Here is a 14,180-nt window from a genome sequence, read left to right as displayed (position 1 = left end):
TGCTGCACCCCAAAGTAAATTCTCATTCCTTCCTTATTCTGATGTGACTTTTGCTGATGTTTAAAAAAAAAAAAAGCCTACTGTAAAAATAAATAAATAAATGAAGAAGTAAAATGTGATGGTATCTGCCCACATAGCTCCTCCCATGCACATACATAGACTTTCCCACTGTCCTGCATTCTGCCCCATTCCCATATGCCAGAGGTAACCAGTGGTAATAGTTTGGTTGCTCTAGAATTCTAGACTTATTTGAATAAATATTTACATGTATATAGATGCATAAATACAAAGATATATCTTTCTTTTAATGGGATCATACAGTATTTGTTGTTCTGTATTTTGCTTCTTTATTCAACAAGTAAAATTTTGATCCTGAAAAAGCAGGTCATTAACTTTCATGTAATTTGGGGGCCTAGTAGGCCCTTCATATAAACTCTATGCTTTGGCCTGTTTTTCTTTACATGAATGAAATCAGACCATGACATGGAAATGAAAAGGGATGAGACTAGCCCAAACATTGGGAAACCTGACAGTAGACATGACAGCAGTGAACATGAATGAACTACAGTTACATACAACAATATGGATGCATCTCAGAAACAAAATGGTGAGCAAAGGAAGGCACATATATACAAACATATGTTTACTGATGCAAGGAGGTGTTAAATATAAAAGTCAGGATGGTGGTACTTTGGAGGAAGAAAGGTTTGTGATTGTGAAGGGACATAATAAAATGCTTCTGGGGAAAGCTGGACTATTTCTAGATCTGTGTGATTGTTGCACAGATATTCACTTTAAAATATTTAATTTAGTTGTGCTTCTGTGTTTAGGCATTTTTTCTGTACATGAGTTACATTTTACCAAGACAATCCCTCCTTTTAAAAAAGTTAATGGGGGACTTCCCTGGTGGCACAGTGGTTAAGAATCTGCCTGCCAATTTTTCACAGAACTAGAACAAAAAATTTCACAATTTGTATGGAAACACAAAAGACCCCGAATAGCCAAAGCAATCTTGAGAACGAAAAATGGAGCTGGAGGAATCAGGCTCCCTGACTTCAGACTATACTACAAAGCTACAGTAATCAAGACAGTATGGTACTGGCACAAAAACAGGAAGATAGATCAATGGAACAGGATAGAAAGCCCAGAGATAAACCCATGGACATATGGTCACCTTATCTTTGATAAAGGAGGCAGGAATGTACAGTGGAGAAAGGACAGTCTCTTCAATAAGTGGTGCTGGGAAAACTGGATAGGGACATGTAAAAGTATGAGATTAGATCACTCCCTAACACCATACACAAAAATAAGCTCAAAATGGATTAAAGACCTAAATGTAAGGCCAGACACTATCAAACTCTTAGAGGAAAACATAGGCAGAACACTGTATGACATAAATCACAGCAAGATCCTTTTTGACCCACCTCCTAGAGAAATGGAAATAAAGACAAAAATAAACACATGGGACCTAATGAAACTTAAAAGCTTTTGCACAGCAAAGGAAACCATAAACAAGACCAAAAGACAACCCTCAGAATGGGAGAAAATATTTGCAAATGAAGCAACTGACAAAGGATTAATCTCCAAAATTTATAAGCAGCTCATGCAGCTCAATAACAAAAAAACAAACAACCCAATCCAAAAATGGGCAGAAGACCTAAATAGACATTTCTCCACAGAAGATATACAGACTGCCAACAAACACATGAAAGGATGCTCAACATCTTTACTCATTAGAGAAATGCAAATCAAAACTACAATGAGATATCATCTCACACCAGTCAGAATGGCCATCATCAAAAAATCTAGAAACAATAAATGCTGGAGAGGGTGTGGAAAAAAGGGAACACTCTTGCACTGCTGGTGGGAATGTGAATTGGTACAGCCACTATGGAGAACGGTATGGAGGTTCCTTAAAAAACTACAAATAGAACTACCATATGACCCAGCAATCCCACTACTGGGCATATGCCCTGAGAAAACCATAATTCAAAAAGAGTCATGTACCAAAATAGCAGCCCTATTTACAATAGCCCAGAGATGGAAACAACCTAAGTGCCCATCATCAGATGAATGGGTAAAGAAGATGTGGCACATATATACAATGGAATATTACTCAGCCATAAAAAGAAATGAAATTGAGCTATTTGTAATGAGGTGGATGGACCTAGAGTCTGTCATACAGAGTGAAGTAAGTCAGAAAGAGAAAGACAAATACTGTATGCTGACACATATATATGGAATTTAAGAAAAAAAAGTGTCATGAAGAACATAGGGGTAAGACAGGAATAAAGACACAGACCTACTAGAGAATAGACTTGAGGATATGGGGAGGAGGAAGGGTAAGCTGTGACAAAGTGAAAGAGCGGCATGGACATATATATACTACCAAACGTAAGGTAGATAGCTAGTGGGAAGCAGCCGCATAGCACAGGGAGATCAGCTCGGTGCTTTGTGACCGCCTGGAGGGGTGGGATAGGGAGGGCGGGAGGGAGACGCAAAAGGGAGAGAAAAAAAAAAAAAGAATCTGCCTGCCAATGCAGGGGACACAGGTTCGATCCCTGGTCCGGGAAGACCCAACAGGCCACGGAGCAACTAAGCCCGTGCGCCACAACTACTGAGACTGCACTCTAGAGCTTGTAAGCCACAACTGCTGAGCCCACATGTCACAACTGCTGAGGCCCACGTGCTTGGAGCCTGTGCTCTGCAACAAGAGTAGCCACTGCAATGAGAAGCCCACACACTGCAACGAAGAGTAGCCCCCACTTGCCGCTACTAGCCCCACACACAGCAACAGACCCAATGCAGCCAAAAATAAATAATAAATAAATAAATTTATTTTTTAAAAAGTATACAAATAACAAATGCTGGAGAGGGTGTGGAGAAAAGGGAACCCTCCTACACTACTGGTGGGAATATAAGTTGGTGCAGTCACTGTGGAGAACAGTATGGAGGTTCCTCAGAAAACTAAAACTAGAGTTACCATATGATCCAGCAATCCCACTCCTGAGCATATATCTGGACAGAACTGTAATTCAAAAAGATACATGCACCCCAATGCTCATAGCAGCTCTATTCACAATAGCCAAGACATGGGAACAACCTAAATGTCCATTGACAGATGAATGGATAAAGAAGATGTGGTACATATATACAGTGGAATACTACTCAGCCATAAAAGAGTGAAATGCCATGTGCAGCAATATGGATGCAACTAGAGATTATCATACTAAGTGAAGTAAGTCAGAAAGAGAAAGACAAATACTGTATGATATCACTTGTATGTGGAATCTAAAATATGACACAAATGAACTTATCTACAAAACAGTAACAGACTCACAGACGTAGAGAACAGACTTGTAGTTACCAAGGTTGGGGGGGGGGTGGACTGGGAGTTTGGGGTTAGTGGATATAAACTATTACATATAGAATGGATAAACAACAAGATCCTACTGTATAGCACAGGGAACTATATTCAATATCCTGGGATAAACCATAATGGAGAAGAATATAAAAAAGAATGTATATTTGTATATAACTGAGTCACTTTGCTGTACATCAGAAATTAACACATTATAAATCAACTATACTTGAATAAAAATAAATTTAAAAAATCACCATTACTCAGTACAAAAATGGGTTTCTGCTTTTTTTTTGTGATCAGATCTGATTACATCTTTTATGAGAGTAACACTAGCTGCTGTTACAGACAGATCCCCAAGTCTCAATGGCTTACTGTAACAAAAATTCCTCTTACCACAATCCTCTCCTTGAAGCAGTGATAAAGTAACCCAGGCTCCTTCCATTGTGTGACTCTGCCGTCCTCCAGGGATCCTCCTCCTGTGCATTCAGCCAGCAGATGGGGAAAGAGCTCATAGGGCTGGGTGGGTGAGATGTTTTTTACAGAGGTCTGGGAATGGCAAAGTTTACTTTTTGCCAAGTGTACCCCTGGCTGTATGCCCTAGAGAAGGAAATGGAGTTTGGTAAGGACCTAAGAGTTTTTGCCAAAATCTAATTGCTCATAATTCTGATTTCCATAAGAAAGACTAATCAAGCATCTATTCTATACTTCAATTTATGTTGGTTTATGCTTTAAAAACAAATACACATCCACAGCCAGGTAGTGCACAAAATTTAGAATCTTTCTCAAAAGGGCAAGAATACGCAAACTGGATAGTCATATTTACACGTGTATATAAATATGTATAGATATAATTGAATTTGGCAATTATTAAAAGTTTCACATTATTCACAAATTGGCTAAAAACCTCTCACCTGATCAAAAGTAAAAAACCCAACCCCAAAGGGTGTCAAAATACTTGGAAGTACCCCTACATTGCTTCACATCTGATATTACTAGAATTAAAATCAAAATTTCTAAGTGCTTCTAGATTAATTTTAGATCTTAAAAAAAAAAGGCAAGATAAAGTCCTCTCGAAGAAAACAACAAAAATTCTCCAGAGAGGCTAAAATAGGGTAATAAGGGGTATATCCATTCTGTAAGTACATATTTTAGATTAAAATGACATGGGAATTGGCTTCTGGAAAAATGCACTTGTAGATAAATTTTTCCTGTTTCCTTTTAAAATGACTTGTATAATACTAGGACAACTTTTTAAAGCTACCATGTATCAACAACCACATGACAGTCTCTGTGCTGTGCCTTTTGTGTATTCCTATTTCAAGCCCACAACTAACCTTTGACATAAGTACTAAAAAGGCCTGGTTCTTTTAGAATGGATAATCAGAATCAAAACAGTCTAAAGCAAAATCATATTTATATATAACTTGTATCTAACTCCCACTGACCTCAAGTTCAGCTACCAAGGATAAAGAAAACAGAAATAAACCTATGACAACATTTAGAAAATTGACCCGTTTTAATTTTTTAAAAACAAAACCACAACACAACATCAATTATTTTTTTTTTTTTTGTCATCTACAATTCAGTTATATCCAAATATTCTAAGACCGGAGTCCCCTGCCCAGAAGCAGGGAATTAAAATGAGACGCTGAAGTCACACAAAGGTGAATGCTGAAGATCAAAGTTCCAGCTATAGGTCACAAGTCTTCCATTCAAACACATTCTAATTCTTTTCCTTTCACAGTTTGTTCAAGTGTTTTACTGGAAGTTCTTTAAAATAATTTCATCCTAGACACCAAGTTTCTTCAATGATACACAGCCCCATGACATTTGTTTCCATCTGATTGACAGGAATAAAAAGTAATTTTTATCTTTGTCTTTTTTTGGTAGCATAAAGAAGTAAAACTATCAGCCAGATCCCTTTAGTAATAAATGAAGAAAGGAGAGATGAGAAAAGACCTGGGCTGTGCTGGGTGCTTGTTTCTACTTGTCTTTCTGAGAGTGACTTTAGAAGTGTTAAATCACACTCTTGCCACTACAATGATTAGTACTAGTAATCTTTTTTTAGATGATAAAAAGGAAAATATCCAATGGACATAAAAATGGTCAAAGTTGTTTGTCTTTTTACTGCAGGTCAACTTTTTCCCCCCAGAAAAGATACAAAATGAACATTTAATTGGGATGGTAACTCCGCTGGACATTCCAATTTACCCAGTTGCTTGTTCCCCACACAGGTAAGGGGAAGAGGCATTAAGCTTTATTAGTAATGTTATAGTAGTAACCAGATGTGTTAATGGCAGCTTATTTCAGGTCCATCAATCCTTTGAGCACATGTAGGAAAGCATGGCTGTTGTTCTCCAACTGCCCACATCTGAATACATTCCGCTATCGTGGAAACTACAAAGGAGGGAAAAATATATTTATTCCAAGATTCATTTACTGGGATTTTTAAGCGCCCTCTCTTCCACAGAGCCCCAGAGTGGTGATAATGTGCTAGGGGCTGCTGTGTTTCCCGGCATGAGCTCCCATCCTCTGAGGGTCCTGAGAAGGATAGTGGATTGGTCCTGGAGCCCTCATGAAAGGAGGGGGTGGTCCCATTGGGTGGAACATATGTGGCCCAAAACCTACAGATAGGAGAGAAAAATCTGTTAGGCTTGCAGTTCTCTTGACAACCTTTCAAACCCTGAATTTTCTAAGGTCAATACCACCTACACATAAATCAAATTGACATGGGGCTTCAGAAAATGTCAGTTCACAAGACTTGCTTAGGAATGTCTACCTGCATGACTTCCTTGGTTTTAGAAACCTTCCCCCTCAAGATGGCTTAAAAAAAAAAACGCCACATGTCTCAGGTATTGCTAGTATGTCATCTGAGCCTCTGCTATCTATCAAACATGCCAAGCCTATCAGACAGGATTTGATCAGAATTGGGAGGTGAGGGAGAAATCAGGCTGATGGCAAGAGCCTGTCATCATTAACCTCAATGCTTTATACTTGAGTGAAGGGTGTTCAGAAACCAGGACTTTCTCCAGAGAGTATGGGAACTCTGCCCAGGAGAACCCGCTGCTTGTGATTTACTTACACTGCTCATACTGGCATTGACAGTGCTATAAACAGCAGTGCTATACAAAGTGCTAGTCCCTGAACTGTTTATTACTTGTCATGAACAAGATAAAGAGCTTGAGCCAAAATGTAACTTCATTACATGACCAAGCACACTGTTTAGTTCATCTGACAATGTTTTGGTAACACGACTTTCTTGACGAATTTACATTTTGGTGCAAACTCCTTACCTTGTTGCAGGCAGGTAGTAAAGGCTCTGCAAGCTAACACACACCCACAGCCTACAGGACTTCGCCAGGGTTTCCCGATTTCCTCAGAAGGAAGCAGGTTACCTGGGGGTGGGGGCGGGGCAATACCAGGTGGGGGTGGCAGGGCGATGTTCACCACAGCTGGAGGACCGCTGGGGGGTAGGTTGAAGTAGTTGGCTGAGGCCTCTTCTTCTGCGGCAGGAGGAGGAGGAAGAGCTAAAGAAGAGAAACAGCTGGTTACAGCAGAGGACAACTGTGCAACAGCGCTTCCACTGCCTTGAAATCCTGGGAGGTCCTGCTGGGAGAACACAGCTGCTGGGAGCCAGAGACCTGGGTCTCTTCTAACATCCGTGGGACACGAGGGCAGTGTGAGCAATTGAAGTTAGCAAGCTACCAGGTAGGCAGAAAGTCTGCACTCACCTCCTGGTAGCCCTGGAACGGGCTCTAGCTTGATTCCAGAGTCTGTGGTTCCGTCCTTCTCCTTTTCTTTTCCTCTGGCTGCTTGGGACCTGGGAGACACAGACCCTTACGCCATCAGCACATGGTCCCACCTTCTCTCACACCTCTGCTTCTCATGTTTCCTAGACAAATGGAGTTCCTTCACTCCTTGCCTCCTTTTCAGCACACACTCTTTTCCCATAAATGCCACAGTGCACAGTGGATAAGAGCAAAGAGCAAAGAGCAAAGAAGCCAGAAAGACGTGGGTTCAAAATTCACTAGAACTGCTGTAGGCGCTGGAGAAGGCAACACCCATGTGTTGAGCCCAGTGCTCAAAAAGCCCTCCGCGAGGACTGCTGCTGCTGCTGCTGCTGCTGCTGTGAAAGGTCTCCCTGGCTCCAAGCCAGAAACACGTTCCACCTTTGAAGTCCAGGGCATTTTACCTGTGTCTCTCTTATGCAATCACCACTTTCAAACCTATGTTAGCTATTCTTCTTCACTAGATAGTTGGCCTACAGAGGACAGAATCTAGGTCTAATTCCTGTGTAAACTCTCATGCCACATTTCATGCCCTGGCATTACCCTTGGCCTATAACAGCTGGTCACAAGACACATGAACCTTCAAAGGATCAGATCACTACACCAAAACACTGAATAAATTTCCAAAGTAGCATCTTCCTAATATCCACAGGAATGGAGTGCCAGACAGAATGAAAAATTCTTTTTAAAGGTCCTATTGATTTAAGCCTATTCACCAAAAGCTTACTAGTCCCCAGATAATGAAAAGGTTCTTGAAAATCTCAATAACGCTATTTTAATACAGTCTAATGCTCACCTTCCCCATTTCACGTTGAGCCTGCGGCCATTGACGATCAACTTGTTAAAGGACTTCTCAGCAGCCACTTCTGCAGCCTGCCTTGTGGCAAACTGGATGAAAGCACACTGCTGTCTCTGCACAACAGTGATTGTCCGGATCTCTCCAAACTGGTAGAAGTGATTTCTGAAGGGATACAGGTAGAGAAAAACGAGAGTTAATAACACAGACATTCCCAGGCAGTTGAATATGGATTATTAACTCTTTAACATATTCACCACAAGGCAGGTGGCCCCATGGTGATCTGCCTAATTATCTGCAGGTGGTTCCCCCCATACCTTACACCCTATTGTGGGTGCTGTGTACTGAGGAAGGGAAAGAAAAATAATGAGTAAATAAAGGCTATCAAACATCTCAGGGTTTTTCCCATGGAGGAAAAGGGGCTCCAGAAGGTTCCCTAAAGACCTTAAACCCTAGATAAGGGGTTGGCAAACTACAGCCCCCATGGCTGATGAGCCAAGAACGTTTTAAAAAAATTTTTTTTTTAGGTTGTAAAAAAGAAGAAGAGAAAGATAAGGTGGGAAAAAGTCTGCCACTCCCTGGGGACACTCTAGCTCACTGCAGACAAGCTACCAAGGGCAGGTTGCACACCTATAAGAGTTTCTTCTCCCCTCTATCTCTTTGCAAGAGGCAATTTCCATCAGTATCTGCCCAGATGTTTCATCTAGCCATGCAAAATGCAAGCCAAGAATAACACAAATTTACCAAATACCAATCTCTTTAAAAAGCCAACAAGTTAAACTGTAAGGTTTTATAATTGCAAAGCTCTCCCTCCCCTACAAAATTAATCATACTTGGATATGTGCAATTTTTAGGAATTCTAATGGCTATTAGGCCAAACAGAAGCTCATGTAATTAATATCCTACACAAGCATGGAATAACCACTGTTGAGGAACATTATGTGGCATCACAAAGGAAAACTTTATAAAAATTCCAGTCGGCATGACATTTACTAACTCTAGAGCAACTAAAGAAAAATGTACCTTATACAGAATTATCATGTTTTCCCATGTTTTCTCCAAAAAAAAAAAAAAAAAAAAAAAAAATTCTAGGGCAGGTGAAAGCAAAAATAACTCATAAAATTATATTCACAAACCTTAGATCTGTCTCAGTAATGGTATCGCCCAGACCACCAACATACAGTGTGGTGATAGTCTTGTCCTCTGGTGGGTCCAGACGAGGCATTGTTGATGCCCGCTTTAAAAGTTTATCTGCCACAGGGTCATTGATTCCATAATATCGGTCTTTAATGTTCTGATCAGCAAGGGGGTCATCTGGATCTGTTGGCTTCTCATGTCTATGGTTCAGGAAAGAACAATGCATAAAGGTGAAACAAGGGAAAAAATTTTTACAGATACCACCCAACAGGAGCTACAAAAGTCCCCTTTTGATCTGGAAACCATGGCCATACCAAAACATAACTATTAAAACAGAGCTAATATCAAGGGATTTACTGTATCACACAAGGACTTGCTAGCCTCCGAAAAGCCACTTAAACGGCCACAGGGTGGCAGAGTTTCCTTATAAAGAAATGTTTTTGACACAATCCACTCCAAAACAAAAGGTAACCAAAACATGATTACACTCCTCTAGGTCAAGGGTTCTTAATGTGTCTGAGGTCTTGCATTCCACTCAGAGTCTTATTAAATCTATGGACCCAACCCCAGAAAAAAACATAGCTAGCTTTTTGTTGGGTGTAGGCGTCACCAACCCCAAAGTAAGAACTCCTAATCCAGATGCCTGGCAGTCTTGACTCAAACACACTTACATATTCTTTAGAAGTCTGGTCTTAATCTGATTTCAACTATACACTGAGATTCAAGCCAATCATACCATGATGGCAAAGACTTACATCTTAGGCAGAAACTTTTGAGGTCAACATTGATATTTTATGGCAGAGCAATTTAGTTTCCCAAGGCTTGGCTGTATGTAAAAGTTCCATTATAAGTAAAAACAATTTAATCAAGCTCTGGTCCTAAGATATAAGACATATGACACTAGTTCTATAAACTTTTACATTTTAAAGCAGAAATAGTTTAAGCTAGCACCTCTCCCTTCTTAGATGACTAATCATCTGAAAGCAAAAACTGAAAAAGCAGTTCAGCTCTTGCCTGTATGGACACTCCTCTCCTCTCTTACATTCTCCTTTCACCCAGAAGGAGCAAATGTGGGGTCGATTTCTTTTGTAGTAGGGTGTGGTCCGGGCCAGTTTGAGCAGCATGTCACTGGTGGATGTGGCCTTCCCCAACATGCCAACTGGCCGTGTTCCGTCAGAGTTAGAAATCTATAAAGGAATGACACATTCAAAAGATAAATTACACAGGTTGTATCAATCCCCCAGGATTCTTTCATTAAATATAAAACTACATCAAGCAAGTGGCAACATACTTCTCGCTCCATATTCTGTGTATAGTATTCTTTGTTGACATCAGACTTTGGCATGTCATCCTTAAAAGACAATCCTGCGTCACGAACCTGGATGGGCAAGCCTAGAACAAAGGAAAGGAGGAAAAAACTCAAAATATATTTTAAACCATATCCAAACTGAAAATGTAGACAGAATACATCATTCTTCCTTTCTCCACTTTCTTATTTGGTACCAGAGGCTTTATTTTAATTCAAAATCTTTAGCACCATCAGGCCAATACTACTACAGAGCATTCTAAGAAATTATCCAAATTCCTGAGTTTTCATGAAATTTCATGAAATTAATGTTTTAGAAAATCTTTTAGATGAACAAACTTTTACTATAGTTAGAGTTGACCTGCAATTAATAATGCATCTAGCTTTTACTATGCCATAATTTATTTAAAATAAATATAAAAAATGTATTATTTTTAGGCTTGTCTTACACATCCTCTGGATAATCACAGTCATGTAAGGGTTATTATATTCCAGAATCAGAACACCCCCTTAACAAACATACAAATAATATTAAACAATATGTGACCAGGACTCTGATTAGCAGAGTCAACTTTCTGAACTTAACATAGATAAACTTGTATTTTCCTTTTCCCTTTTATTTTACTGTATAGTAGAAACTTTTGTTGAAAGAATATTTTTCACATAAATAAAAAGTCATCTGCAGTTAAAAAAAAAAAATCACTCCCAAAAGCAGTTACTCTGAAACAGTAGCAATATAGTGTATCAGTCCTAACAATATATTTGATACAAAAATCTAGAGCACAATTAGCCAGAACTTTGTCAGGGATTGTGGGAAAAAAAGCTCTGGATTTAGAAAGAAGCCAAAGGCAAAGAAATTACCTATCATAGCAACAATGCCTTTAACTTACCTTGGCTACAAAGGTATACAGAAGGGAGGTTTCGGCCAGTGCTGATCAATTACCAACTTTTCTTTAAGTCCCTACTGTTGTTCAGAACGCTAGAATAAACTAGTATGGTTCTTTTCTTCTTGGGAAAAGCAGAGCACAGCAGACACTCCAAAGTGGGTGAGAACCAGAGAAGGGGTGAGAAGTGGGAGACAAGAAAACTGGTTTGTTGTGTAGAGTAGTTGCACACTTTCAGACCTATGGGACAGGGCAAACATACCATACTCTAGGTCCAAGAGGCAGGTCTGACAGACATTCTTCAATTTACTGCAGGTCTGGCAAACTTCAGTCTTCTTGAAACGCATGCGGACCCCGGGGCACCAGCGAAACACTGTGAATGGCCTGGCACAGATCTGGAACACAAAATAAATCCACAGAGTGTTTATGGTCCTGATCTGGACGACCAATCCAGGTGATTTAATAAAAGGATCCCTGAATCTAGGGTGTAGAAGAGATCTTAGCAATCATCTAGTCTAAACACCATATGATGTTTCAATCCTTTACAACACCCTTCCTCAGTAGTTAAAAAATTCACATAGTACAGAAATAAAATACTCAAAAATCAAAGCCCTCCCCACCCTAGAGGTCACCACCATTAATGATATTACCCTTAATCTTTTACGGGGTGAGTAGGGAGTGTCATATACTCCTTTGAGAATCTTATGATGGCTATGACCTTCCTCCTCAGCTAAAATGCTCATGTGCATAATCAAACAATACTTGGTATATACAATCTCAGGGGGTTCAAAGCCCAACCACAGACACCAAGTTAAGAATCCTTACATTCAAGGGCTCATTTTCTTACCCCTACACTAAATAGTTAACAGCCAATGAGTATATAAATGATACATGAATGTCTGTGTAGCACTCACTTTTATAAAGGATTTCATACCTCAGCAAGTGGAAGAGAAAAGGAAAATAAAACTAAAGCATTACTCTTTAAACATACTTACTTTGCATTCCTTCCCGTACTTTTCTTTGGTCTGAAATAGAAAAAATAGAAAAGAATGAGTTATGGAAAGAAGAAAACCTGATGCCTGCTCCTTCTCTAGACGGGACCTAAGAAATGTATCTGGAAATCCCTGGCATCTTGAAGAGAGGAGAAAAAAATGCACCCTTTTGGGGAGGGAGGGGGTAAGGGAGGGCTGGGGATATAATCTAGTCACCTACAAGTTATAACCTCTTAAGAATCTTACAGATCTAACACCAGGTAAGTATGTACCTTTCCACAACCGCAACTCTTAGATTCATTTCTGGCTCCGAAGTTCTCTCCCAAGAACAATTTCCTAATGGTTTCCACAGTCCCTAAATGGAGGATGCAGCCATGGCCAGCCCATTTTACAAAGTTTAGTCAGAGTTAACTACTACAGACTCATCCTGTGCTGGTCCCCTGCATATAGTCAACCAATACCTCCAAGATTGATCACAACACAGCCCTAATCTAAGTATTAAATGTTAACTGCTGCTAATTTTACCCTTATTTGTAAGGATAGAGGGTACCTTATACTAAACAGATTACAAGGTGCAGAGGCCAAAAGGCACTTGATTAGGAGTCAGGAAACCTAGATTTTTAGTCCTGGTTCTCCTCCTAATTTGCTGAGGTCCCTGGAGTCAGAGTATCTGAACTTAGATCCCAGCTCCACACCTTATTTGCTATATTGAAAAGACATAAACTCCCTTTGCCTCTGGTTAACAGACCTATCTCCTAGGTAAATGCTCAACGAATATTAGCTATTATTATGACTCTTATATCACAGGACTGTTGCTGAGTTCCAAAATGAGAGAACAAGCATGACAGTCCTTTGCAAATTCGTCGTACTCTTAGGGTTAGTAAAGGGGCATTACTACTTCTCGACTAAAACAAACACATCACCGACAGTGTGCAAGTACCACAACACTGACAGAACACAGTAAGTCCCGTTTCACACACGATCACTCACCATTCGGATATATGGGTTTTCTCCAAGACACGTCTGGCACAGAATAGGGAAGTCCTGGTGAAAATGGGAAATCTGGTCGAACGCCAGGCTCCGAAGACCCTGCCATCTCGGCCACAGTGGTGGGGCGGGGGGAGGGGACGAGGAGCGAGGTTGGGGAACAGGGCAGGAACCCGAGGTCCAGCACAGGCCGGGTTGCGGACGGGGTGCTGTCTGCACTTCCGGCAGACGGCGGGAGAAAAGACCCGCTCAAAAAGAGTGGAGGGAGTAGGGATGGAAAGGGGGCTGCTGCCGGACCCTGGCTAAGCCCTCTCCCTCCAAGCCCGTAGGAGGGCCGCCCTTCAGCTTTCAGCCGTGGCCGAGTTAGGCCGCGGTGCTGGCTTCTCCCCGGAATTCCCTCGGCTGCGCCGCAGCCATGTCCCTGCCCGCCCGCTGGAAGCCTGGCTTCGCTGCCTCTTTCCGTCCTCCTCCGGCAGGCATACTCACCGCATCCTCCCAGTTCTGCCTGTTGTAGGTATTGGAACCCAGAGAGGTCGCCATCTTGAAAGCGTCTGGAGATAGCCGCAGCTTCCGAGTTGGGAGAGAAGACCGCCACAATCCCGTCAGGCCCCGAGGCTGCCTGCCGGCCGTCGACGTCTTATTTACGCGTCTCGTGCGCCCTTGGGCGGGCCTTGTGCGTCATGACGTCGCCCGCTCAGAATTTCTTTGCTTTATAGTTGGCTTCCTGGTGCTTCTTCAGAGTGGTGACAGCAAGGGGTGAAGTGAGAAGTACAATCGGTTTATTTTAATATTTGAGTGAAAGAATAAAGGAACAAGTAATGAATGAGGGGTTGGGATTAAAACAGCGTTGGTCCCCACTGAGCGCTTATTATGCCAAACGGTGGGGTAACGAACGTCTTGCCGTGACCGTGTCTTACTTAATTCCC

General features: G+C 41.1%; 1 protein-coding gene across 1 annotated transcript; it reads right to left on the bottom strand.

The window, feature by feature from the left end:
• Positions 1–5,724: 5,724 nt before the first annotated feature.
• RBM22 (RNA binding motif protein 22) lies at positions 5,725–13,794 on the bottom strand (the record flags this gene model as incomplete). The annotated part of the gene is made up of 11 exons (XM_079703513.1): positions 5,725–5,988; positions 6,760–6,891; positions 7,096–7,184; positions 7,949–8,113; positions 9,085–9,285; positions 10,100–10,272; positions 10,377–10,477; positions 11,538–11,670; positions 12,271–12,300; positions 13,258–13,311; positions 13,741–13,794. 11 exons carry the CDS (start codon positions 13,792–13,794, stop codon positions 5,858–5,860), a joined length of 1,263 nt encoding a protein of 420 aa, XP_079559639.1. The 3' UTR covers positions 5,725–5,857.
• Positions 13,795–14,180: the final 386 nt, after the last annotated feature.

Source organism: Hyperoodon ampullatus (genome assembly GCF_949752795.1).
Source record: "Hyperoodon ampullatus genome assembly, chromosome: 4".
Lineage (NCBI taxonomy): Eukaryota > Metazoa > Chordata > Mammalia > Artiodactyla > Ziphiidae > Hyperoodon > Hyperoodon ampullatus.
This window is presented reverse-complemented; position numbering and strand designations above follow the sequence as displayed.